Source organism: Elaeis guineensis, chromosome 10, assembly GCF_000442705.2.
Source record: "Elaeis guineensis isolate ETL-2024a chromosome 10, EG11, whole genome shotgun sequence".
Taxonomy (NCBI): Eukaryota; Viridiplantae; Streptophyta; class Magnoliopsida; order Arecales; family Arecaceae; genus Elaeis; species Elaeis guineensis.
The window spans coordinates 30,256,703-30,284,085 of NC_026002.2; the positions used below are offsets into that span (position 1 = coordinate 30,256,703).

Genomic DNA, 27,383 nt, shown 5'->3' on the forward strand with positions numbered 1-27,383 from the left:
AATGAAATTACCCAGCGAACTGAAGGGTAAATTCGTCCAACAGTGGACCGGAGCCCAAACCAAGCGCCGTTTTCGTATTTCCCCCCCAAAGCCTGAGCGGCACTTTCGAAATTTAACCCCAACACCGAGCCCTTTCTCCAAATCTCCTAAAACCCCAGGCCGGTTCCCTAATCTCTCTCTATTTCTTTGCCCCCTCGTATCTTCTCGCGACGTCCGAAGAGGAGAGAAAGCGAGAGAGAAAGAGAGAAGAGGGAAAGGACGGAGGAGAGAAAAGAACCGCCACTCCCTTCGAATTCCTTTCGGAACCGAAAAGGAGAGGAGCTAGGGTTTCTGAGGTCCCTGTCGCTCTTCTCCCCTTGTTCTAGATTATTCGGCGACTCGAGAGCTGTTCGGCCGTACTGTTTCTAGGGTTTCAGAGCTTGATCTGAGGGGCCACGGCCATGGCGGAGAAGCTGAGGGATTTGAGCCAGCCGATCGATGTCCCGCTCCTTGATGCCACTGTGGCGGCGTTCTATGGCACGGGATCTAAGGAGGAGGTGAGCCTCTCGCTTCCTCCGTTCCTCCGTTGGGTTCCTTTTCTTTTCATTTCTTTTTGTTTTTTTGGGCATTTTGGAGCAGTAGTCTGTCTTCGTGCTTTGATTTGGACATTCTGGGCGGGTGCTTGGGAGAAAACAGTGTTTATGCCTGTTTTTAGATGGACGAGAGAGTTTTGTTTTCTTGTTTCGAGTATGAAGATAGTTTTTGGAGTCGATACAAAGTTGTTTTCAGGGGAAGTTGGAACCTTTTCGCTGTTTGAATGGTCCTCTTTAATTGTGATATTAGCTTTTCTTTCTTTCGAGTGGGATTTTCTGGTCAAGCTTTTGTTACTTTGAGGAGTCTATGCTAGCTCGACTCTTTTCCAAGCATTGTTTTGGATCATCTAAATGCCTGTGGAGGGAAATTCTTTCACCTAGTTAAGCTAGTGTCTGATTAGGTGTTTGAATTTCTTGATGGTGGCATCACTTTCCTGGTTAACATAGTTCAACACGGCTAGAAGTAGTAGTCTTTTTTTCGTTTATAAGAACATGGCTGAATTTATCCGCACCCTCTTTCTTTATGCGACCTCATTTAACTTTTGCTTATTGGTGGCAGAGGACAGCTGCAGATCAGATACTGCGGGAGCTGCAGAACAACCCAGATATGTGGCTACAAGTGGTTCACATTCTACAGAACTCGCAGAACTTGAACACAAAGTTCTTTGCACTCCAAGTAAGCTTATGCCTTAGCTGTTTAATCTGTATTGCTCACAAACAAACAAACATTTGAATGTGGAGATGCATCATAATTTTTCATAGTTATTGCTTATCCCTTTTTTTATTTTTATTGTTTTTAAGCATGTTGATATTTTAAAATTCAAAACATGCCAAATTTCAGTGATCGGAGGGTTGGGGTTTAGATGGTGGCATTTGCAGTTTTCCTGAAACTGTATTTAATTGATTTGTGTGCTCTTTAAATACTCAACATGGTCAAGATGGAAGACATTTCAAATAGTAGTGACTTTATGAAATCTTATGTCTTACAATTAATCACATAAATTGACTAATGTGAAACCAAACACAGGTGAAGTAGAAGACAATTGCAATTTTTTAAGAAATTTATGATGACAAAATAAATGTATATATTTCTTATCTAGAAGGACTAATTGATTTTACAATAAGTTTGTTGACTGCTCTTAAATCCAAAGATAATATTTATTTATATTTTGTGGCCATTAAACTAAGTTTTTGGCTGAGATTTCCCATTCTCTATTTCTTGAGGATTATTTCTCAAGTCTTTCTTTCTCCTTTTTCATTATCTTTATAAGATAAATCATATTTGGAGTTATTTCCTGATTGAAAAAAGAAATAGCTGAAAAATGAACCAACACCTGATCTCTCTCTCTCTCTCTCCCCCCCCCCCCCTTTCTCCCTTATTTCTCTTCTTCATCCACCTTCTTTAGTTTTGGTTGGGCATCTTTGCCATAGGTCTTGATTTATTGCCTTCAGGAAATTATCTCACCTAACTTTGAAAATTTTCACCAACATACTAAGAAAATGACATCCAAATTTTATTTGAGATCTAAGTCTTCCTCAAGAGGTATAGTTGAGGAGATTACCATGTCATATATGCGAACTAGAGTTGCATTTCCTGGTCATGATTATCAACTTTGTCTATTATTGCATTTGTGGTTGGTACATATAGGTGTAACTTTATTAGGAAAGGGGGGCTTGGATGTTAGGCAAATGGTTTCAGAGATTAGACATTGATGTGAATGGCATATGGGAGATGGTTGTGAGAATGGGGAGAACTTTGATCAGGATGGGGTTGTGAATATGTACTTTTAAATTTACACTGTGTATTAAATGTTTGTGTCTGTTTTGAGGGGTTTGCATGGATACTAGGTGGAGAAGAGGAATTGAGTTAGTTTGGTATGTAGAAAGGTTCATTTTTCGCATAGCTAATGATTAAAGTGTATAGATGAAGGTTATTCAGTAACTTGGTTCAAGTGGAGTGAAGTTGAAGCTTGGTGTCCTGTCTCTTGGTAGAACTTTTTCAATAAGGAAGCTGTTGTGATGTTCACAATTCTTGTGTTGATCAAGATCGGTAAATTGAGGCTTCGTTGCTAAATTTGGAGTTTGGAATGCATTTTATCTTAATAGTTTTCCATTCTTTGAGCAAGTTTTTCTATTTTTTTAGGAAATATATAATTTGAAGAGCATTTATGGAATCCAAGCCCTTATGGGTACTTATCTAGGAATATTTGCTCATGAGAATTATTGTGCAATGATATACAATCGATAGGAAAATGCTTCTTTTATGTTACATGGAGGTTGAGTGTGTGGATCAGCTTTGCCAAGACACATCAAGAGTGGCAATTTATGACCCAACCTGCCAACCTGTCTTGCAATTGACTTGGTTTAAATGGGTTTTGGTTTGGCATAAATGTGTTTTGATCGTGAACGGGTTGACCATCTTGATCAATTTATTGAACAGGTTTGGTTTGGGTTTAGAGTCTCGACCTGTTTAAATCATTGTGTCCCATTCAATAGTTAGGTCGGGTCATGATCGGATCCATTTAAGATGTGTTTAATCCAGTTAATGAATTGGTTGGGTTTGGGTTGGCAGATATTTGACTTGACTCACATCCGATCTAGCCTGTAGTTGACTTGACTCGATTACCACCCTGAGGTATGGGTTCAAGAGTCTAGGCATCCCTAGGTATTTGACTCTGATTTTGGACATAAGGACACTTTTGTACCTTATAAGTGTACTATCACTAGAACCATCAAGCATTGTCCCAACTAATTGAGGTTGGGTTTATGAATTCTCATATCCCAGCCGTTCCTGTTTGGGTCTAGTTGCCTGCTATGTTATTCAAATCATTCTTTTGACAACTTCTAGTCTTCTAGCTGGTGTCTTCCCATCTTCTTCCTACATCCATGATGGTTGGAGTACCTCTTCTTATTGAATTCTCCATCATCTTCGTCTACATGTGTAAAACTTCTCCAACAATCACTTTGTCCGGAACCAGTGTAACTCTTATATCTTTGTGCATATACATTTGGTATTTTTTTTGGTTTTACCACATGTCCATTTTAACATTTTCAATTTTGTTACCTTTGATTTGTTTTCTTGGATTCTTTTTATTACCTAATATTTTAATCCATACAGTATGTAATTGATTAAGAAAATTTAATTGTAGATAGATATATAAATATTAAAAAATAATTAAATATAAACGCAAGTTGTTGAACCAAAATGATAAGCCAATGGTATATTCCTTTCAAAAAACATACAAGCATGCCCATAGCAATGCCGTGGGATGAGGCCGTCCTAATTTTGCCATGGAAGAGGATGTGTTACCGTTCTATCTTGTTCTGACAATTGGAATAGGGGATGTCCTAAGATGTGCCAATCAGGATGCTGAACGATGACAGGATAGTTTTGTCCTGATACATGGGATGGTACCCTATCTCGATGTCCCTAGGGCGTCCTGTTGGAACTTTAATCCTTGGCCCATAGTTGTGGGAGAAAAAAGAAGAAAAAGGTGTACATTAGATAGCCTAGACCTGCCACAATTTACATGAAACTAGCTTTGGAGGATGCTCATGTTTTGTGGGCATTGGATTTCAATGATCTTGGACTTGTTGGAAGATCTCTTTGAGATGGACAATTAATATTACATTGGTTCCTGGCCAAATTCCAATGCTTTCAGTGCCAAATATTGGTGGTAAGCTGCAAGTATAGTTCAGTGACAAATTATTCTGATTTAATGTTAGGGGGTCCTTTGGTCTGGATAGGGATTCTCTGCAGTTATTATTGTTGGGAATCTATCTAAATAGCTTATTACGGTTATTATTGTTGGGAATCTATCTCTGCTTTTCAGCTTTTCTAACTTGAAAGTAATTAGATCTATATTCATATCTAAATTTCAATAATCTTCTGTTGTACAGTGTAGGTTCTTTCCTAAGATATCTACGGGCAAAATAGAAAAAGAAAGGAAATAGTGGAAGAAGGAGAAGGATAGAGAAAAGTAGAAGAGAGAAGAGAAAGTGGCTTGCAGTTATCACATAAAACTCATTTACAATTGCAAAGACAGCAAGTCTTTCTACTGTGGAAGGTTTTTAATAGGCTAAGCTAGTTACATATCCTACTCGAATTGGGACTCCTTTAATAAGGAAATAAGTCTAGCATAAATCAGTGAAAAAAAATCTTAATAAACACCAAATGGCTACCCTTTTGACCACATTTTGGGCTGCAAACATGACATGAATATAGCTGAATTTTCCATCTAATTATAGCTTTAGCTGGCCAAGCCCGACTCGAGTGCTTTTAGGACTCTCCCATGCCGAATCTGAGTTGTTTTGAAAAGCCTAGCAGGCCACCTCTTTGGCTTTAATTACTTCTGTTGTTATATGAGTCGAATCTGTTATATAGAACCCCTAATAATAGATCTAGCTGGTCACCAGCAAACTATCCTGAGACATGAAAATTATGTTATAGAAACAAAACCAAAATCTAATAAAATGAAAACATGGAAATATTGTAAAACTTCTGTTGTTTATACTTTGTTATTTTACATTTCTCTACGGTTTATACTCTTTCTGTTATTTCTATTTTCTTATGGAGTGCCTTGAATTCTGAGCATGTGCCTATGCATTGGGCAGCTCCTTCGTTGCCCTTCTTCCATCTCTGGATTCTTAAAATATGCTTATATGCTGTTTTTTTTTCAATGTAGTTGGGTAATTAAATAGTTTCATCTATTTTTTTCTACCTTCTCTTTCTTTCTGTGTGGTAATCTCCATGACATAAACTTGGGTTCCCCTGGTTTTTGAATTATTTATGGGACTGTGGACTTGGCTGAAGGCTCCTCGTCCATCATTTTTCATAATTATGTGTTCATGTTATACCTATATTCTCATTGAGCTTCACTTATAGATTGATTTTTATCTGGCAGTCTTGATCTTGGGTCCAACAACTTGACCATCATTCATTTCTGGTAGGGCAATCTTGTCCATGTAGAATTAATTGTACTGGCAACTGCCAGCTTGACAGTTTGCAGTTCTTTCTCCATGTCCTGAAGGGGCTCATGGAGCATTGGTGATGATGGTTGAAGTAGCATTCAACTATGGTATATAGTTTGCCAGGCAGGAGTTATTGCCTGAATAACCGGGCAGGACTTCGGAGAGCTATGAGAGAAATGGGAGTGAATGGAACTTGAGTTCTAGATTGGTTTTTCTGGTACATGTTGACTAGAAAGGATGCACTTTGTTTGTTTGCTATTAGTTCCTAACACAAGATTGGCTTGTTTGTAATAACTGATATTAATGATAAGGTGGAGATGGCATAATTCTGGATAATTGTAGTGGTCAATTAATTTGGTAATGGTTGTTTCTTAGGGGTTCATGTTTATCATCATGATCATGCGGTGTTAATGAATTTATTTGAAACCTTTAGCTTCAGTATTTTGGATCTCTCGCTAGCATTTTTCAATGTTGACAGTTGAAATTGCCATGATGCAAGATAACTCATCCTGTGATGATACTTTTTGTCTAAATATCGAAAGATTCCTGATACAGTGTATGGTCACTTGCATGACTCTGCGCTCTGCATCTATCTTGGTCATGCCATTGATCAAAAAGTTTGACATAATCTTATATAATGTTAAGTAAGCTCTCCATGATATAGCCCATGGTTTTAGCATGTGTATATTCCTTGTGCCTGATACCATATGAGTTGTATAGCTGGTCTTAAGGATGAGATCATTTACGAGTATTTCTTGATGATTTGTCTCGATGATTAGTAAAATGGAGTTCCCTGGATTTTAAATGGAGTTCCCTGATGTGAGCCATCAGGGAGTTCATATGGTGCTTTGGCAGGAGCGGGTGCTTAAATAAGCATAGGCAGATTTTATTAAAAAAATTATAGCAAACAGATAAAAATAATTGTAAAATTAGAGATATAAAAATATTAAAGAAATGCTTTTCTTTTTTATTTCATACAGGGACCTGTCTTACTGTACGTATTAGGTAAAAGGTTACCAATTTCCTCACAATATTTTTTGATCATTCTGCCCTGAAAATGACTGATCAATAACACAAGGAAGTTTAGCTGACAATCAAATCTAAGATGATGGTAATCAGAAACAGACATTAATCAGGAATATGTGCGGCTAGTAAGTTTTATGTAAGTTGTTTGGTTATTGCTGAGAAAAACAAGGGGGATCAAAATATGCCCGCTTATGATGTGCATGTTATCCTGGCCTTGCAACATGGGTGCCCTTGGTTTAGGAGGGTGTCTTTGGTAATGAGTCGGCAAGCAGCCTTTGTAGGTCTGCTTTGGCAGTTGGGTCTTAGTCGTGCAGGTGGGGAACCATCTGAGCCTAAGCAGCCTCATTTTAGGACAAATGATTTCCCTAGTATGGTAAATTATTACCCAACCTAGCCGTATCCCATTTATATTTGATGTTCAAATCTTTATAAAGAAGTTCATTTGGAGTGTTCCTTGTAATGACTATCTCAAATGTTCCTTGTAGTAACTATCATCTTCTAATACAGGATTGTATACCTTTTGTAATTTTCCTGGTAAAGTGTATTCCAATATTTTCTTCTATTTATTTTAGTTGCTGTTAAGCATTTGTGGAGCTTGAGTTGGCATGATGTTGATTCAGACATTGCAACTTGACATGCTATATGTGGTTGTAATGTTTAGTTTTCACTTAATTTACTTATGTGAGCCTCTGTTACAAGCTCAGAAACATTTGACCATCAACTTGGTCTTCCTAGTCCTAATTAATGTTTTGGTTTGGAGAAAAGTCCTAAGATGCCTTGTCAGATTATTTGTGGTTAGAGGACCTCTCCTAATGTGACTCATGAGTATTTGAGTCTTTTCTTATTTGTGATAACTAGGCAGCCTTTGACTCACCCGGATCATATTGACGGGATTCTTCATGAGGGACAGATGGTCTTCCCATATGTTTAATTATGAAAAATGAGCCAGGAGGTTCTATAGAAAGGATCAAGAAATAAACTTTGCAGATCACATGTGTTAAGCATATATTTTCCCTAATCTGTCTTTTTTTTTTTTTTTTGTGTCTATTTGCTTATTTGCCCTTTCATTCTTTTGCATTTCCTTTTTTTTCTTTTGTAATTTTGTTTTGAGATTAAAACAAATAATCAGTAAAACTTACATAAGATTTGGAAAAGCGCCATCCTGATTTCCAGTTGGATTATATGACTTGGGCTGCTTTAACCATACAAAATTACCGGTTATTTATGTCCCTTAATCATAAGATATAGACTAAGGCTATTGATGAATGATGACAAGTATTCATGTTGCAATGTAATTTGAGAGCAAATCAATTTTCTTTTTTCCATTTTATCTTGTTTCTTTTTGTGGGGTATTGAGGTTGGGGAGAGGAGAGGGAACCATTCTTGCATTTATCTGTTTAATGTCAATGGGAGATATGTAAGATTGTAAATATAATCTTTGGTTTTACAACTTGACTATCCTTTGTTCTTTGTCATCTTTTAAGCCTTCTGACCGGCAAGATTTTTTTCCCTATCTTCTTCTAGGTACTAGAAAGTGTCATCAAGTATAGATGGAATGCTTTGCCAGTCGAACAACGAGATGGGATAAAAAATTACATATCCGATGTTATTGTACAGGTAAATATTTATATCCCCCCCCCACCAAAAAAAAAAAAAAAAAAGAAAAAACAACCAATGTTCAATTGGTCAAGTTCTATGCACTTTTATTTATGTTAATTTTTTGTCCAATATTGCTTGTTTCTTTCATCAGCTTTCTAGCAATGAACTCTCTTTCCGGCGTGAGAGGCTATATGTCAATAAGCTCAATATTATACTGGTGCAGGTAATTTCTGGGCTTTCTGATTTTGCAATATCTGTACTTATTTACTTTGTACTCTATGCCTCTTAGGGTGCTACAGCTTACAACATCTAGAGCTTGATTCTTTTTATCTTTAAATTGCTTATCTAAAATTATGTTCTCATCAAACCATGGATACAATATACATGGGTCCCTTCTCATATGTGGAACTCTTAATTTCATGTTAGTTATTTCTCTAATATTTAGAGATGGTAACTTTTGTTGCTTATAAGGGGCTAGGTCTGAAAGGCTTGTTTCATGTGTTAGTTTTTCACAATTCTGTCTCATTTGACCATATCCATTTCCTGAAACAATAGGTTGTGAAGCATGAGTGGCCAGCAAGATGGCGAACCTTCATTCCTGATCTTGTTGCTGCAGCAAAGACTAGTGAGACAATCTGTGAAAATTGCATGGCCATATTGAAGGCATGTCTCTTTCTCCTTTATAATGCTGGATCATCATTTTCAGACTAGGTATTGGTATTTTAACATAATGTTTAATTGTTCAGCTTCTGAGTGAAGAAGTTTTTGATTTTTCAAGAGGAGAGATGACCCAGCAAAAAATAAAAGAACTCAAACAGTCGTTAAATAGGTAAGTTTGATGCTGAAGTTTGTGCTTTTATTCTATAAAAAGTGCTGTATGAGATGGATATTGATGATTCTACTGATGATCTTTTTGCTGGTATTGTATTGTAGTCGGATATTCTCAAATCACCTAAATTCATATTTCTTCTCATTGAGTGCCCTTATTAATTGGAAGTGGGTTGAGTTATTTTATGGCTGCGTACAAGTTAAAAGGAAAAATGTTATCCATGGCTAAATTAAAATTTTGTGAACTGTTTGCCGAAAGAAAGATTGGCTCCTTTCTCTTCCATCATAATGTATATTAGTTGTGTACTTCATGGGTAACAGATGTGATCCATCAAGTTTCAAGCTTTAACCCTTTATGGTTTTAAGGTCCAAAGTATTGATCCGTCAAGGTAAGAAAACATATAAAGACCAGCTATGAAATCTGATATCTGCCTCTTGTAAGTTGGTGCCTTAACACTGATCAAGGTAGCTCCATAGAGGAGTCTGCAGTGAAGAATAAATCAAGGGTTAGCAGGAAGGAAAGTTGAACTTATTAAATACCAATTAAGCTCAAGCTACCAGTGCACATCCCTTGGATTTGTATCTAGACTTGGAAAGAGTGGCAAACAGGAAGGACACAAGGTTTGATCTTAAAGATTGTATTCATGTGAGTAACAAACTATAAATCAAAGAACCAGATTAAAACACAGAATAAACATAGACATCAAGCCTTGCCCCAACCTTTTGGGTTGTCTTTCTGAATCCTCATTTGTCAAGCAATGTCAAATTTAGATCCATTTTATAGTTTGATTTTGTTTTTATAATCGGCTGTTGATATAATGTCAACCCAGCATTTTCATCTTGCCTTGGGATTGGTATGGGGTGGTGTTTGGGACACAATATTAGAAAAAAGGTCCTTTTCTGATAGGGTATTTTTTTTTTTTTTTTTTTTTTTGTTTTTTTCCTTTAGAAATTTGTAGTGTTCTTGTACCTTTGTGTTGCTTTGTTGTCACATGCTATCATCCGATGATATGTTTAACATTTAGGTTGCTGTTTGGTTGTGCATAATCCTTTCTTTTTCTTTCTTTCATTTTTTTTTTCCAGCGTTGGTTTTGGGGGGGGGGGGGGTTCAGATAGCTTTCCAGTACTTCTTAAAACTAAAGCTGAGATTCTCCTCCTTTTTTTTTGGGGGGGGGGGTGACTTTGGCTATCAAATATCACCTTCATGCCTGTTTGGTTCAGGGATGGAAAGACTCCCCCATCCCAGTTCATTTATTTAAATGGCCATCTACATAACTGAGTGTTAATGATGGTCGAAGGATTGGCATAAGGTGCACTTTAGAGGATTTGGCATGTAATCTACTGCCTTTTTTACTCACTTAATGTAGTTATCTGGATAACACTATATGCCAAAAAGCAAGGATTTAGGTCCCAGCAGGACATCCTGTGAGACATTGGGATGAGGTACCATCCCATTTGTTGGAATAGGGTCGTCCCGTTAGTGTCCCAGCGTCTTGACCGGGATGTCTTGGGACATTTTCTGTCCCAAGCGTCGGGACGGGGTGAGATGGCAATTCTTTCCATTTCATGAAAAACTTGGGACAGCACTATCCCATGGGATTTACAACCTTACCAAAAAGGTGGAGTCATTTTATTCTGGTCTGTCTCTCCATTTTTTGCCTCAAAATTATTCCGGTTAACCTCATTAGTCTGGTCACTAACTTTGAACCAGACAGCCTCGACATTCCTGGGTGTCAATGCAAATCTCATGAAAGCTGTGCCATCTACTATTTATTGGTTGTCCAAATTTGACATTTGCATGAAATTTCAGTTAATACCATAATTCAGTAGTTCTCATCATATTTTTGTCTATCTGATCTTTCTTTGCATAAAATTACCGATACCCTTATGTCATCTGTTCTTTGTAACAAAAATAAGGTTCTTCTGCTCTGCTGAGTACATTAAGCATACTTGATGATGGTGGTCTATGTACTCACGCATCATGCCATCTTTATGATAATATTGCTGCTATATGTTTTGTTATTTTTGTAATTTCCACTTATCTGTTTTTTTAACATTTGAAACTTAACAAAAGTTCACCTGAATGTTAAACAGCGAGTTTCAACTCATCCATGAGTTATGCTTATATGTGCTATCGGCATCACAAAGAACAGAGCTTATACGGGCTACTTTGGCAACGCTTCATGCCTTTTTATCATGGATTCCTCTGGGCTATATCTTTGAATCTCCACTGGTTTGCTCTTTAGTGAACATAAGTTTGCTCTTTTATTAATTGGTTATCTCATTGTTCATGTTTTCAATGATTCAGTATATTTATCATTTGAACTTAGGTTCGAAGTTATACATCTTTTTTTGTTTTTATTACTATGTCAGCTGGAGACGCTTTTGAAATTCTTTCCAGTGGCATCGTATCGGAATCTGACACTTCAGTGTTTAACAGAGGTACATGTATGCTAGTTGCTTCTAAAGCTTAATGCATGATTGTAATCTTTTTCTGTTACTTTTTGGTCATCAATTAATTTCTGCATTGACTTGTTTGCTGAGGTTCTGTACATGATTTTCATGTCACTGCTCACAAGGGGCACTGGTCTTTAAATTTATTTACTATTAACCTCTTTTCTCTCCAAGAGAGGCCCTAGGCGTATGTATATCATTGTGATTTGTGATTGTTGGATCTATTGGTTTCAGAGCCTCAGTTAACTAGCTACAACACTGGTTTCACATCCTTCTGATATATGTAGTGACTCTGTTTTCTGCTGATTGACAGGTTGCAGCTTTGCAGTTTGGTGACTTTTATGACATGCAGTATGTCAAGATGTACACTATCTTCATGATGCAATTACAGGTATATTTGTTATGATATTGTGTTGTAGATTTGAAAATTTATGTTAAACCCTAGTTTATTCTGCTTTTTATACCATATGTTGAGTCCATGCTAATGATTTTTAGACTATTCTCCCACCTGGAACAAATATCCCGGATGCTTATGCAAATGGTTCGAGTGAAGAGCAGGTATTCCTTTTTTGATCTTCATAAGTGTTTCAGTCTAAGAGTTGGTTTGTTTTGTGTTGGATCATCTTTCTTTCACACTTGTGAGTTGTAACTAGTTGTGCGGTGAAGGTTATAAATATGCGGTTTTCTATATTGGTTTGTACCATGCTAGGGAACTCACTCTAACATTTCTGTGTGTCTCTCTCTGGATAGGCGTTTATTCAAAACCTTGCACTGTTTTTCACCTCATTTTACAAGGCAAGTTCTTTCTGTCCTCTTGTTCAGCACCCTAAAAGAATGCAAATTTATACATGCATAATCCTTAACATCTGGGATCTATAATTTGTAGAAGAAAATGCTTATTAATGCATATCATGAATTCTGGAAGCACGATAGCTTAAAAGTTGCCATGGCTACAGACATATTTTTTCATGTACAACTTTCTCTCATACTGATAAAAACTGTTGGTTTATCTTATGCCTTTTTTATAACTGATATTTATTCATTTTTTCTCAAGCTTATTGTACATGTAATATGGATAAGTCTTCCCTGTTATGTTGATTTGATTTGCAATCATTGTAGGGCCACTTAAATCAAGTGGTTGTATAAGAATAGACTTCCGTATTTGGATTGAAGCCACCTCATCCATCAAACTTTGTATATCTGACTCGGACTTTTGGTGCAGTCTCACATACGGGTATTGGAATCTACCCCTGAGAATAGAGCTGCATTGCTATTGGGTCTTGAGTATCTTATTGGTATCTCATATGTTGATGACACTGAGGTTTTCAAGGTACAGATGTTACCACATACTTGTATGATGGAAACATAGATGATGCTAAATACTTCACTGATTTTTGTTTATGTTTAATCTGTGAGCAGGTTTGCTTGGACTACTGGAACGTTCTAGTCCTAGATCTATTTGAAGCACATCACAATATGGACAATCCTTCAGCTACTGCAAGCATGATGGGACTTCAGGTATCTTTAGTGTGATGTATCTGGCTGCTATTTTAAAATGTCTCAAGTCATGAGTTGTTTTTTTGCGTCTGATATGTTGCTTATCCAATTATATAGCAAATTTCTGAAGAATTATTTATTTATTGGTATTTTTGGTTAAGCTGCTCATAGCATGGTTAATCTATTAGTTTATTATATAGTTGATATTACCGAATTTTCTCTTTATAATAATATTTTCTCTGTCTTTCTTTCTATGGCGACAACAAGGGGTCTGGTAAGTTGTTCTGCTCTTAAAGGTAGATTGTTACAGCAGTTGTTGATATAGGTTCTCAAATGGTGCCCATTGTGAATAGTTGGCTGAAAGGGCTTATGAGTGAGAAGCCTGTTATTAATCTGAAGAACTTCTTAGTTTATAAGAGGAGGTGAATTTCATTAACTCTGTAATGCAGTTTCATGGGTATTTTGCATGCTCAATAGGAAATGCTAATAGCTGGTTTCCTTAGAAGGATGTATTGAAGAGAGAAGCAGCTTTGGCAGATCAATTCATCATAGACTAACATTTACCATGCTAATGATTGACCATTGTGATGTTTAGCTTAGACCTTTCAGAGGTTTTTGTCCTTCAACTATGTCTTCACCATCGTGGGGGAAATGGTTTTTGGCAAGATACAAGTCTTGCACCTTTATGTTCACTCTTTTTAAACTTTTAGATAATTAATTCAATTTTTTTGTTACTGCAATAAACCCCTCAAAGGAGAAATTTTTATGTGAAAGGTCAATATATATTAAAAGGTCCTTTCAGTTGGGGTTGCTTCATGCCTGTTAAATGTGGGCTATCTACACTTTGAATGCACCACCATTGTCTAACATGCCCATTGTGATGATTATTAGTGAAAAGATGATCTTCTTTAGTGAGGTATGGATCAAGACAAGTTGCATCTTTCTTGCTTAAGAGTAGGACTTGTGACACTTTGGACTATGAGCTTGTGACTTCTAATTTTAGAGCCCATGGCTATAACAAGCTTCTTTTCAACAATGATATGTTATTTTGATGTTGAAACCAAGGTCCTCTTTGGCATTATTTTTTTCTTTTCTTTTTTAAATATGAAAATACAAACACCGAGACAAAAACATGTTTGGTGCTATTACTTTTATTTTCTATTTTTAAAAATCGCTTCCGTCATTTCTAGAAAAATGGGAGTAAGAAATCCTTACTTTCAATATTTTTCAAAAATAAGGAACTCATGGTTTTTAGAATCACCACTAACACCACCTCCACCATTGTTGTCATCTCTCCCACCACCATAATCGTGACCTTTGCCATTGCTGCTACCACTGCTACTACCATGGTAGGTGCCTTTACCACACTATAGTAGATCCACTGCCATCATCCTCACTTCTGTCATATTGCCAGTACCTTGCAACAACCATTGCAGCTGCTGCCACACCATTATCGTTGTCATTACCATATCCACATAGCTACCATCTCCACCACCAACATCACCGTCACCACCTCCATCACACCACTGCTGCCATCGCTGTTGCTTCTGCCACATTGTTAGCTTCCTTGCCATCATTGCCACCACCACCACCATCGTTCCCACCACCATCATATTGCCATTGCCATTGTCACCAACACCATCGGTGCCTCCACTATCTTCATGGCTATTGCAATCGCCTTTGTCACCATTGCCGTTTATATTTTAAAAATAATTAATAATATCAAACATGTTTATATTTTAAAAATTTTAAAAAATAGGAATGGAGTTCTTGCTTTTTATTTTTAAGAATAAAAAAATGAAAGTGATGCCAAAAGCACCGAATATTTTTTTTTTCTTTTTATAAACTAAGTGCCAATGATGGGTTGGGAGGATTTAAGGTACCATCATTTCTCCTTAGTGGTTGAACTTTCAGAAGTTGAATAGACAATTCCCATAATCAAAAGATGATGATCAAGTTGGTATCCTTGTGATGCATTTAAATCACCATTTGTTGCTCAAGTTGACTTACAAACTTCTCGTTGAGCATTTTTTTTTAGCTACAGGTTTTTAATTTTGTATCACTTTAGTGTATCTAGGTTTAGATGGGCATATGTCAGGGCTCTATTAATTTCTTGTATCTCTTGGATCTCTCTTTTTCGTTTTTTAGGAAGAATTCCAAGATATGAGAAAAGTTTATTATGGTTGTTGTTGCTCTAAAAATAATTATCATCAAGGCTCACCGAACCGGTATTGGGTGTTGTAGAGGAGGGGGAGAGGGGAGAGAGGGCAAATCATATACCTCTGACCGTCGTCGGAGCTGGTGGTGGCATGGAAACCTTGACCCTAGCCCTTTTTTTCTTTTTTTTTTTTTCTTTTGGGGGGTTTGTGATCGTGAGGCGAGGTGATGCAGGATTGGGTTTTGGTGTTTTTTTCTTTTTTTTTTTGGTGGTGGGGGGAGGGGGTGGGGTGGTGTGGGGTTGTTATAGAGGCAGTGAACCATCCAAACTGCCCTAAACCGAGTGGATCTGGATGGTTCTGCTCGGTTTGTGTTGGTTTAGACTGGTTTCTGTTTCAAATGAGTCTCGACTTAGTTTCCACCTAGAAGCAGTTGGTACGCCTTGAATTGGACACTTCAGGTCGAGACAGCTGACCTTGCTTACCATGGTTGCCTGTAGGTTGACTCACTCATTAAGGATATCTTTGGTACAGTTTGGGTTTGGTTTGTTGTATAAACGACTAAAATGATGTATGCAAACTTTGGTAGAAATTTAATTAAAGAATGTAGGACTTTAGCCTGTGTTTTTTTTCTTCCCCATCTTCTTCTTTACCTTTTTTCTTTAACTTGTTGACCTTGAAATCCTGAATCAGGGATACACGCACAGACTTTTGTGTGTCTGAATTTGAATCCATTTTTAGAGTTAAGCTACGTACTTAAGAAAACATATATTTCAAGTCTCTACGTTTTGCGGAATCGACAAAAAGTCATTTTCCACATGCAAATGATATATCATTTGGCTAAAATGGAAACAGGTCATGGCCCGAAAATGCTATAGCTCTAATTATACTCAGATATATGGGGAAATAGAAATTAGCACTTCGTACAAAAAATGCTAGCTAAGCCTAGATACGTAACACTTCAGCATCTTTAGATAATTAGATGTTTAGCAGGTTCTCTTTCCGATCTTTTATCATAGACTACTGGTCACTTGTGTGGCCACACTATCTTGTCTCTTGTACATACACTGGGCAATTGCTTGCATTTGCATTCTTTTAGATGACTCTTGTTCTATATCAACATTTATTTATTTTTTTCCTGTTAATTTGATCCATTTTAGTGTCAAAGTTATGAGAGAATTATCACATGGCTTATATGAAAAAAAATAGTGTTGCATGGATGCTGACATCAGAATTAGTTAGGGACATATGTCCAAGCATTTGACTTAGCAATAGGAAAAAAAAGGAGATATAGGGAAGACAAAAGATATAATGTATATAGTTAAATAAGAAAATATCAAAAAATATTATTTGTTAATGTCTTTTAACTTTCTGATTAGTTTAAGAATTTTGAGAAATGGGGTTTCATTAAGTTGTTTTAAATTTTTAATGTGTGCATTCTTAACCAATCTTCTAAAAGAACAAAAGCTTACTTTTAACATTATCATAGTGAATCCAAATCATCACTGGAATTTGGAAGAGTCCAACTCTTTACTAGTTCATAAAAGCTGCAATTGAAACAACTTCATAGCTGTTCAAATGTCTGATGCATTTTAATGGGATACATATCTGACATGGATTTCAGGAGCTGGACTTGAGTATCCAGATAAGGAAAAAATAGGGAATATGAGGTGGTTGGAATGCAAGGCATATTACCTGGTCGATGTTATATATATATATATATATATATATATATATATATATATATATATATATATATATATTAATTGCAGACTACTTCCAGCAAAAATGACTACACCAGCTTCTGTGTTGTACATATGATATCCTATTACCTCTTTAATAGAACATACAGTCGCATTCTTCTTTGTATCTTCTGTTTTCCATGTAATAATCGTTTTTTTGGCTTGGTTCATTCTAGTAAATATTTTCATGTAAGAAGACGAGTTGGCTTACCTAAGGAGACTTGTGTAAGGCATTTTCTAGTACAATAGCAAAGTAGGCAATATTATATATAATGTGATTTGAAAAATTAAAGGGTTGGCTGGACCCTCTCCCTTTATTTACCCATCATTATGTACCAGTGGAGGAGTAATTTTTTATTCAGATTGTTCATATGCTTCATATGATGGTTGAACTTTCAGATAATCAAAGGTGCTTTTTAAGTTAATCTTTCTAGAGACCTGCTGTGTGTCTGTAAGCTTGTCTTTCATTGCAACCATCATAGCCATGTCTATGATGGCACTGAATGTGGTATTAGATGAGACTAAAGGGCTACTTTTTGGTCTGTGTCTTTAAGGCATGTGCATATTATTGCTGTTGTTAGGGCAAGATAGATACATCAACATGAAGTGTGAACACACTGAAATACTGTTTTCTGGTTGTTTAATGTGCAAGGTAAAAAAAACCTTTATTCATATTTGAATTTATTTATTTATTTATTTATACAAGCATCAAATTCTTGTGAATTGATTCTACTCTGTCTCTCTTATTTGATATCTTTGTGCGGTTCATCCATGGCAGGTAGAATTTAAAGTGTAATTTCCACTTGTTAGTCTGTATGTATGCATGCATGATTTTTGTCTTTTATGTTTATGCATCATATTTGATATTTGGGTTTTGATGAAAAAATTTCTATTACCAAGTTTGTTTTTGAACTGCAATTGCTCACCTCAGCTCTGATGGTTTCTGTTATCGCATGATCTACTGATGTTTTCAGACTCCATTGGTCCCGGGGATGGCTGATGGTCTTGGTTCACCACTTCTACAAAGACGGCAGCTTTATTCAGGTCCCTTGTCAAAGCTAAGAATGCTCATGATTTGTCGTATGGCAAAGCCTGAGGAGGTTTTGATTGTTGAAGATGAAAATGGGAACATTGTTCGTGAAACTATGAAAGACAATGATGTCCTTGTCCAGTATAAGGTGCGTGCTAGATCTCTCTCTCTCTTTCTGGAAAAGATCATGGATGCATTTTGTTTTGTCAACTCTTTCTATGAGTGATATCGGAAACTGATTGTGCCGACAATCAGAGAATTTTATTGATGCAGGAGCTCATAGATGTGGCTGTTTGGTTAGTCTGGTCCACTTGTACCATGTGAAAGATTATAAAATTGATCTCACACAGTCTCTAGATATGATATTTATTAGCTTACTTTTTGAAGAATCAGCTCTGAACTATGCATTGTGGAACATGACATAGTGGAGATGAGCCGAAAGTGCTAGAGAAACTCGTACACATTTTTATTTTTTTAAGTTTTAAGTTGCCTATCGTTAACTTCATTTCATTGTTGCAGATCATGAGGGAAACTTTGATCTATCTGTCACACCTTGATCATGAGGATACAGAACAGCAGGTATGATCTAATTGTTGTTCTTTGCTGATTTATTGTAACTAAAGTACATAGCTAAGAATACTAAGAAATTTGCATGGCCTATGGTCTGCTTATGCCCTTCTTGGATCTCGATAGGAATATTTCAAGTCTTTTAATACAAGTTGTATGGTATGGTTATGTTGTTGCCATTATGTTGATGATCGGTCAGTTTGGAAAATAGGAGAAAAAAGAATGGACTGTGTCTTGTTTGGAAGATGGTTTTGGACCTCGTGGTTCACATCGTAGCTCTAATATGATGATTATTATTCGAATAAGCGAGGCAGGCCATGTTCATAACCAGAAAACCCATCTACACAGATTTATATTGTCAGTAAGCTTTCAGTTGCAGTTCATATTCACCTTACTAAAACATGCTACAACGGATGAAACAGTCTTCAAGACAAAGGGCCTATGTTAATTTTTGAGGCAAGCGCCTTCAGATGTTTGATTGCTAATTTTACTGAGGCATTATAAATACAGTCACAGATTGGAGATTTAAGATGGACTCAGTTAACAAATTAAAATAATACGACAAAAGATGAAATGGGCCCTGGACAATGTCAGCTTAGAATGAGATATTGAGAGAAGGAAGAACTAGAGATGCTAGTATTGTGCATGTCATGCAAGTGAGAGGAAACATGTATGGCTTTATTCCCATCTATTAAAGGTTTTTATTGTTCATTTATCTTAATTAACACACTCACAGTATTGACAGGTGCAATTCTTAGTTCTCTCCTTCTGACCCAAGAGGGATGTACTTGGCAAAAATAGAGTTAGGCACATGCTATGCATGGAAGAGGAAGTATGGATTGCTGTGGTCCATCTGAATTGCCTTTTGTTTACGATGTATTTAATGTGATAATTGCACTCATTTTAATTGGTATACTTTCCTTCTTGTTTTTCAATCTATGTTTATGTATATATGTACATTTGTATATGAGCATGTATATATGTGTGTGTAAGTCTAATGCATGGAGTGTAATTTTCCAAGTATCCTTTCCCATAGATGTTTGTTAGTGGTTATAGATTAATCTCTTGATGAATTCAAATTCAGTATGTATATATTTTATAATTATTGGTTGCATCAAGGTTCGCCATCGCGATGCTGGACCATATCTATACCATGCTGCTACAGTATTGGTATGCCCCGTACGGGGGATGGTTCACCATACCGAGACTCAATTTGATACTGGTATGGTACTGTATACCTGGTATGGGGCAGTATGCATAGGTATTGTGAACCTTGTGCTGCATCAACTTGGTTACAATGTAACATAGTTGAGGACTAATTATCTTGTTGTGTCCAGTGCCTTCTTTTTGGCTTCCTGCTTTTGACTGTTTTTTGGATTGCTAGCTTGTTATGGTTATCGTCTCTATTAGTTAAGCCTTTTCAACTTTGGTGCATTTCTCGTTCTTTCTTCATGCGAAACTTGATGAGGCTATGTGAAGTTCTTATCTTTAGTATTGTCTTTTTTATTTGTTGTGCACTCATATTTTCCAATGTTCTTGAATCTTTTTGATAATATTCACCTAAGCTGAGCATCTTTTTTTAGCAAAACCTAAGGTAAGCATGTCAGCTAATGCATGGTTTCTTTTGGTGATTTAGATGTTGAAGAAGTTGAGTAAACAATTAAGCGGGGAGGATTGGAGTTGGAATAACTTAAATACTTTATGTTGGGCTATTGGATCAATATCTGGTTCTATGATGGAGGAACAGGTAGTCTATTGCAGTATCAAGCTAATTCTTATGTGCAAAAACTTTTGTAAATATTTCAATTCATACTTTTAAATGTATATTGATGATGAAACACTTATTTTCATTGATTGTTTGCTAGTTGCTTTCTGGACATGAGTGCTTTTTCTGTTCCTTTTTTTTTTTTTTTTGAAATGTAGGTATAAATTTTTGTGCTGTAGTTTGATTGCTAGGTTTTCATATTATTGGTGAAATTGTATGTAATTTTATAGGATCAACTAATGACTAATTGATTGCAAGACAATTCCAGTTAAGGCCAACCATTAGAATCCTCATGGATTAATAAAGGCAAAGGTTGTGGGTTAAGAGACCTAAGACTTTGAGATCTTTGTTTCTTGTTAAAGCATGCTTTTGCCTTCCCTGCCCTTTCTGCCCCCCAACCCCCTTCACCCCCTCCTGGAAATAAAAAGGAAAAACTAAAAAGAGGGCAAATGAGTGAAACTACTATGAACACATCCATAGAGCAAAAGAAATTTAAGGGAAAAAAGTAAAGAAGGGGCCTCTCCCTTCTAGGCCTTCTTAAAAACACAAGAACTAGGAAAATGGACACTTCAAATTACTTGCCATGTCCATATCAAATATATGTCATGCACCGATACGCGTCAGATATGTCTTGGTTACATATCCTGTACTTGTATAAGTATTCTATTTTTCAATTTTTTTTCCCCTAAAAACATATTAGATACTTTCCGATGATACTCAAGATACTTTTCTGGTACCTCAAAAATAAGAGGGTAGGATTTTCTTTTTTCTTTTTTTTGATATTGACCCTTTAATGATGAATAGTCAATTTTTTTTAGTCCATGGTGTTAATATTTAAATGTGAAGTGTGGATTGAGATTCGGACTTGGATGATGACTAAATGACAAGCTTGTAGAAAATGGTGCTATCGTGTAAACTTTGAACTCTGCTAATATGCTTTATGTATCCTTTTTACATATGATGTGTGTATATGTTTGTGAATCTAGGATTGTAAGAATGTATAGTTTTATGTATATTATATACTTGTTGACATATCCTACCCATATCATATCCTATTTTTTCGAGGTTTGTTGTTTTAATATTATTTATTTCATATCATATCCCTATCCCATATCAGTAGACAAAATCATACCTAGAAATAGGAATATAGAAGAGATAGGGTGTTGCCTTGTGCAGCTAGGTCAGGGATCGGGGACCAATTGGTGGAGGTGGTTTGGGTATATTAGAGGGGTGTGAGAGTAGCATGTTGGAGGATAGACATCTAGTTTGCTAAAGCAAGCAGAGAGAGGCTGGGTGAGAAAGAGGAAGAGTCAGCAAACTGAAAGAAGAAAATAATGTAGAATCACTTCGCATTGCACAAAGGAAATTGACATGAAGAAAAAAAGCAGCTGATTCTGCTCATCAACATTACATTTCCATCGAGATGGGGGGTGCAGCCAGTCTCACAAAAAATGCGATTACAAGCCAGCCCATCATGCCCAAACCTTTTTATTGGCCAGGTAAGATGGCTTGTGAAACAAGAAAACTTAAAATACAGTAATGTTAATTGGTACTCAAGGAGGTGATTTTGTGGCCATGCGAGCTGACTTGCTGTTCAAGTAAGATTAAAATAGAATGAAAGTTGCTTGCTACTTGAGCAATTTGTCCTAATTGATAGAAAATGTAAGGTAAAAAAATTATATGAATACAACTCAATTAAATAAGCTCGCAGCAATAATGCTCACATGTCTCAATTAAATAACTAAACTTAATTAGCGTAAATTAGTCAATTAACACCTGAAACTTTTGATTAGTTCCTTTCTAAAGCTTTGGCGACTGCATCAGAATGTATGAGGATGCTTCTATTCTCGATAAAATCCATGTGTCAATTATAATTGTGCATCACATTGAATTGTGATGGCTGTTTATGACAATAGCAAATGCCTAACCTAACACTAAAGCCCCCAAACCACCCCTTGATGCACTAGTTACTGTTTGCATTTACTGTAGTGTGAATGGTACTGCTATAGTGCTATCCCTCAATGAGCCCTCATACAAGGCTTGAGATCTTTTAGTAAACCCATTGACAAATTAAAATGTCCTGAATAGAAAATGAGATTAAAACAACACAATGGAGACTAAAACTAAATCTATTAGCTATCCCAATCATCTGCAGCCCTATGATGCATCATGATGCCCTGGATTTTCATCTTGTTCACATGGTGTGATGGTTCATTAGTGAGTCTTTTATAGGTGAATATGTCAAGATAGAAGTAGTAGAGGAACTATTTCAAGAGTTCGATTTGAGAAGTTGAACCAAACATAGGTTGTATATAAAAATAATTGTCAATTTATTCTGCAGATGGTGCTTATGAGAATCAGTGCCAACTGGATGCTTTAAGCTTTTCTTTCTTTTTTTTTTCCTCAGATGACAACTCCATCATACATAATGAAAAGATGGTGGATGATGTGGAGATGTAGTTCTGTAGGAGTGTTTGATTATTACATACTTGTTGACTTGAGGGAAATGCCATGCAAAAATTAGGGATGGTCGTCACCATGGAGTTGGCTTGTTCCACAGAAATGGAGTAGGCTAGGGAGGCCAGCTCTAATTTGAGAAGGCAACTTATAAGGATTAGGGCATGTTTGGGGGCTGGATTTCCTGCAGGAATTGGGCCTTTTGGCCCGTCCAGGCTGTATTTTTCTGAAGGCCCATCCTTCTCTTAGCCTAAATCCCATCCGTGGACCTGTTGGTCTGCAAGAAGGGAAAAAAAGACCTATGCAGGTCTTTTTTCGCTTTTGCAGTAGTTGGGCTGAAGGGATATTGGGTTGATATGGGCTCTACCTAACTAGACTACTCACTCCATGAATTCAATAGGAAATCCAGCCCAATTCTGCTAAATTTTCCAAAGAGGCCCTTAAGTAGATCCTTGTCATTGGCTTTGGCCCTTTAAGTATGGTTCCTGGGAAGGGTCAAATAGCATTAAATGTAGTAGCCAATGACACGGTGTTGAATGATCTTGTGGAATTGATAAGCGGGGTGACGTCCATATTTAGAGATGCAAATTGCACACCAAGTTCATTTAATAAATGAACATTGAAAAAAATAAAAATCAAATTGATTCACTGATAAAGATAAAAGAGTGTTTCGGAAGTTGCTTGTCTGACTGTAAAGATGTATTGACATCCAAGTTGAAGTTCCCATTGTCATGAGACCACTAATTTGAAAGACAATGTTAATTAGGGACCAATATTCTGTTATTCAATTGTGATGGTTGAGTTCAAGGTTTTAAGAGATGGTCATGGTATGCGGCTGGCTTTGGGACTACATTTTGTTTTGGTGAATTGTACTAAAATAAATTATCATAAATTAGTTGGCTTTATAAAATGCAAAAAATAACATGCCTTGATGTGAGGCTATCAAAAAATTGCTTTGAGGCTCCAGGATGACTCTTTATGATATATAGGTAAAATAATTAAAGTTACTCATAAATGGCAAACATATTGTTTCTTAGCTTATCCATTATAAGATATATATCAAGCTGATTATATCCATAATTCAAAGAGGAAAAGGATGGATCTTTTAAAATTTTGCATGGTTTCATGCTTTGATTCAAATTCCAAATGAAGTACAATGAGACACAGTATTGTTCACGAACTACGAAGATTTCTTAAGATTTGGTCTGTGCAATATGTGATCCTCAAGTAGTTCCATAATCAAGTCCAAACGCTGCACCATGTTTCCTTGCTTTCCCCCCCTCATTATATTTATTGAATTTTTAAACCTCTCAGTAATTTCCAATGGCTTAAGCCTGGCGTGATTAAAAGTTGAAACATCTTACCTTAATCACCTCCTCCCAAAGCACTACCTTCATCTCCTCTAGATATTTTTGATTTATTTGTGCATTTTGACTGAATTCTATATCTTCAACTTCACTTTTTCTATAATGGGTTTTCATGTGCTTGTCTCTATGGTCTTTTGATTTATACTTGGCAGGAAAATAGGTTTCTAGTAATGGTCATCCGTGATTTGTTGAATCTTTGCGAAATCACAAAGGGAAAAGATAATAAAGCTGTTATTGCAAGCAACATCATGTAAGCAAACAAAAGTCCTCTTAATATATATCTTAAATTATTCTGCCTTCTAACTCTTTGACTCTTCATGGTGTGATTGTCAGGTATGTAGTGGGACAGTACCCAAGGTTTCTTAGGGCTCACTGGAAGTTTCTGAAAACAGTCGTGAATAAATTGTTTGAGTTTATGCATGAAACACATCCAGGAGTTCAGGTGATTAACTTTGCCTTCTGCTTCTTATTTTATTGTGTAACTGGCAATACAGGATATTGTTGCAAGATAATGATTGAAAAGCTGTATAATTTAAGATTTTTGATTAGGAGATTAGTAGAATTATAAATATCATCATAGCTGTCTTGAAGCACTCACTTCATCATAGCTGTCTTGAAGAACTCACTAAGGGGGTGCTTGGTTGAGGTACTGTGGACAACAATGTTATTGTCCATAATGTTTCGAGTAATTACCAGACATTTTAAAGATACCTTGCTAAATGATCTTGCATTATGCATGCCTATTTGTTCAGTAACTAGTATCTCTGGATTTTAGATGCCTGTATTCTCTAATGTGTCTGTGTTGTCTGGTTGGTTCTCCTTTTGTCTTTATGCTCCCAAATGATGATGCATTTCCAATCTGGCCTCATTGAAGGCCTTTATTTGTTTACATTTCATGATATCAATAATCAATATGTTACAATTCTCAAAAAACAAGGCCATGAAAATCCTGGCATCTTTTTATTCATATCTGGCATCATTAGCAGTCATTTATGTATTTCTGATGTTCTTGCACCATCCATAATTATCATGGCTACTGTAAACAACATAACCGCTCCAGTTAAAAATCCTTTTTACTGTAGTAATAACTGATAACAGGGAGTTCAGGTTGAGGAATGTGCTTTGCATAATAAACACCTTTTCTATTTAGTTATTAAGTAACTATGCGTAGCAGTCTGAATGCCTCTGCAGTGTTCTTACTTTTTCTACTTTTATTGGCTTTTCACTGGAATGTCAGTGATACTTGCTGCACCAACACATAATTTCAGCCATAATAGTGTCACAATCTTTTTTTGCTTTCTTTTTCTCTTGTTTGTTGTGTACTATTGACATAATTTTAATTTTGGATCAGACTGGTGAGCTTTGTGCTGTAACTTTGTAGTCATTTCCATACTATTTTGGGTTATCTTAGGCTTTTTCATTTTTTTGGTTTGTAATCTGATTTTATTAGTAGCCATGATTGGGGCTATAGTTCTGACCATGCATAGGACTACTAGGTTAAAAGGTTTTTATGATTTCAACTATTAAAATACTGACCCTTAACATTAAAGTTTCAATCATTGCTTTTGCTTGTACTCTTCCCATGCTTATGTTGCAGATTTAAATTTTCTGAACAAAATTTTTGTTTTACCAGGAGTTGCTTGTCTTGAACTGGAAGTTCAGATTGTTTCTTGAATGATGTTGCATTCCTCATCAGGAGTGACATCTGTTCATAGTTCTTACAATTTGCATGGGCAAAATATGAGTAAAACCACCACTTCACTTATAACTGTGAAACCGACTGGTTTCCAGATTGCCGACATTGCTTAGCTCTGTATTTTGCATTCAACCTTTCTGTCATGAAATCCTTGATCATCATCCAAGATTTCATTATTCATCATTTAGAAACTATCCATAAACATCTTTTTCACAGCAATGAGGAACAAAGGGCTGATACTGTGAGATTGGATGGTTACTGTGGTCCTGTTGCAATGAACAACTGTGAAGTGGGAGGTCATTGCAACCTTCATCCAATGGCATTAATTTGATCGCTGATTAATTAATTTCTGGATTTTATCTTTTAAACAGTGTTTTACTTTGTCGTACGATAAATAAAGGAGCCTATTACTGTTCATTTCCCAGCAGAACAGTTCCCGCTACAGTAACTATGGTCGATTAGTAATCTTGATGGGATCGAATAGTGGGATTTCTGGAGATTTGTTTCCATATTTGTAAGATTCCTAAAAGGGGCACAAACTTGCTTGCAAATTGATTCAAGTTAGGGCTCAAATAAAACCCTATGGTCAGCCACCTAGGGGTAATGTACGCTGGATTATGAGGAAGAAAAGGTTGGTTCAACAGGTTGTCTCTTCTGGTCTCTCTTCTCCCCTCTTTATTATGCATTCTTCTTTCTCTTCTGCTTCTGTTTTCTACTTCTTGGCTCAAACTTTCTTGCAAATTAATTCAAATTAGGGTTCCCTGTGGTCAGCCACTTAGGGGTAATGTACACTGGATTTTTTTATGCCCTAATTTCAGGTTATGTTGTTGGCTATCCTTTTTTCAGATCCTGGACAGCTAGTAGCAGAAGTATTTGCCATCTTAATCCAACTCTATTTTGGGGACATCACATCCATTGTGCCGAACCCCTAAATTGTCCATCATCACAACAATTTGTTGATTTGAGGATAACTGGACCCACTTATTGGACCCATTGTGTTTAACCTGCAGCTCGTACCTTTTTTGTCAACATAATTTTCTTATTCTTCTTTTTGATCCCCTTCTATGAATGGCATGGTCGAATTTTTTCAACATACCGTCTGTAATTTTCCTTCCAAATGTTTTATTAGATTCATTACTGGGATAAATGAATCTATCCTCAAATAGAGAAAAATAAACAAATGTAGTATCATCCTTGTATGTTAATTCCACCAACTCTCTCTCTCTCTCTCTCTCTCATCCATAACTAGCATCCATCCTTGTAGTAACATCAGTTACTTGCATGAGAGCTTGAACTGTGACCAATATGATAGATGACTAAATTTAGCCTTTGCAAGAAACTTATCCCTAGTTTTAAATGATTGGCAGAAGGCTGAAAGCTGGATGTAAGATTTGATCAATTCTTCTGTAGAGCCTTCTACTTAGAGTGGTGCTCCAAAGCTAACCCTTTGTTTGATGAAAAAAAGACTTGAATGATGATTATGGTGATGATATATGCATGCCATAGTGTCACTCTCGTATGCTGCTTGTACTCGGTACTGGTTGTTTTGTGATTGCTTCCTATACTGTTCTTCCTTCAATATATATTGCTTTTTTTTGTTTGGAGAACTATTTTTCATGTTCCTGTCAACCAATGCTATATTTTTGCTTATTGTTT

At 36.3% G+C, this 27,383-nt stretch overlaps 1 protein-coding gene across 1 annotated transcript in view; it reads left to right on the forward strand.

Moving 5' to 3' along the window:
- Nucleotides 1-205: 205 nt before the first annotated feature.
- Nucleotides 206-27,383, forward strand: part of LOC105052628 (protein EXPORTIN 1A) — a 35,917-nt gene continuing 8,739 nt past the window's right edge. Inside the window, exons 1-18 of the mRNA XM_010933501.4 lie at nucleotides 206-536; nucleotides 1,132-1,248; nucleotides 8,094-8,186; nucleotides 8,320-8,391; nucleotides 8,724-8,831; nucleotides 8,915-8,997; nucleotides 11,091-11,229; nucleotides 11,370-11,438; nucleotides 11,764-11,841; nucleotides 11,946-12,008; nucleotides 12,201-12,245; nucleotides 12,673-12,780; nucleotides 12,870-12,968; nucleotides 17,820-18,023; nucleotides 18,395-18,454; nucleotides 20,079-20,189; nucleotides 24,184-24,281; nucleotides 24,365-24,473. Of these exons, the coding sequence (XP_010931803.1) occupies nucleotides 441-536; nucleotides 1,132-1,248; nucleotides 8,094-8,186; nucleotides 8,320-8,391; nucleotides 8,724-8,831; nucleotides 8,915-8,997; nucleotides 11,091-11,229; nucleotides 11,370-11,438; nucleotides 11,764-11,841; nucleotides 11,946-12,008; nucleotides 12,201-12,245; nucleotides 12,673-12,780; nucleotides 12,870-12,968; nucleotides 17,820-18,023; nucleotides 18,395-18,454; nucleotides 20,079-20,189; nucleotides 24,184-24,281; nucleotides 24,365-24,473 (1,752 nt within the window). The 5' untranslated portion in view covers nucleotides 206-440. The remainder of the gene's footprint in view (nucleotides 537-1,131; nucleotides 1,249-8,093; nucleotides 8,187-8,319; nucleotides 8,392-8,723; nucleotides 8,832-8,914; nucleotides 8,998-11,090; nucleotides 11,230-11,369; nucleotides 11,439-11,763; nucleotides 11,842-11,945; nucleotides 12,009-12,200; nucleotides 12,246-12,672; nucleotides 12,781-12,869; nucleotides 12,969-17,819; nucleotides 18,024-18,394; nucleotides 18,455-20,078; nucleotides 20,190-24,183; nucleotides 24,282-24,364; nucleotides 24,474-27,383) is intronic.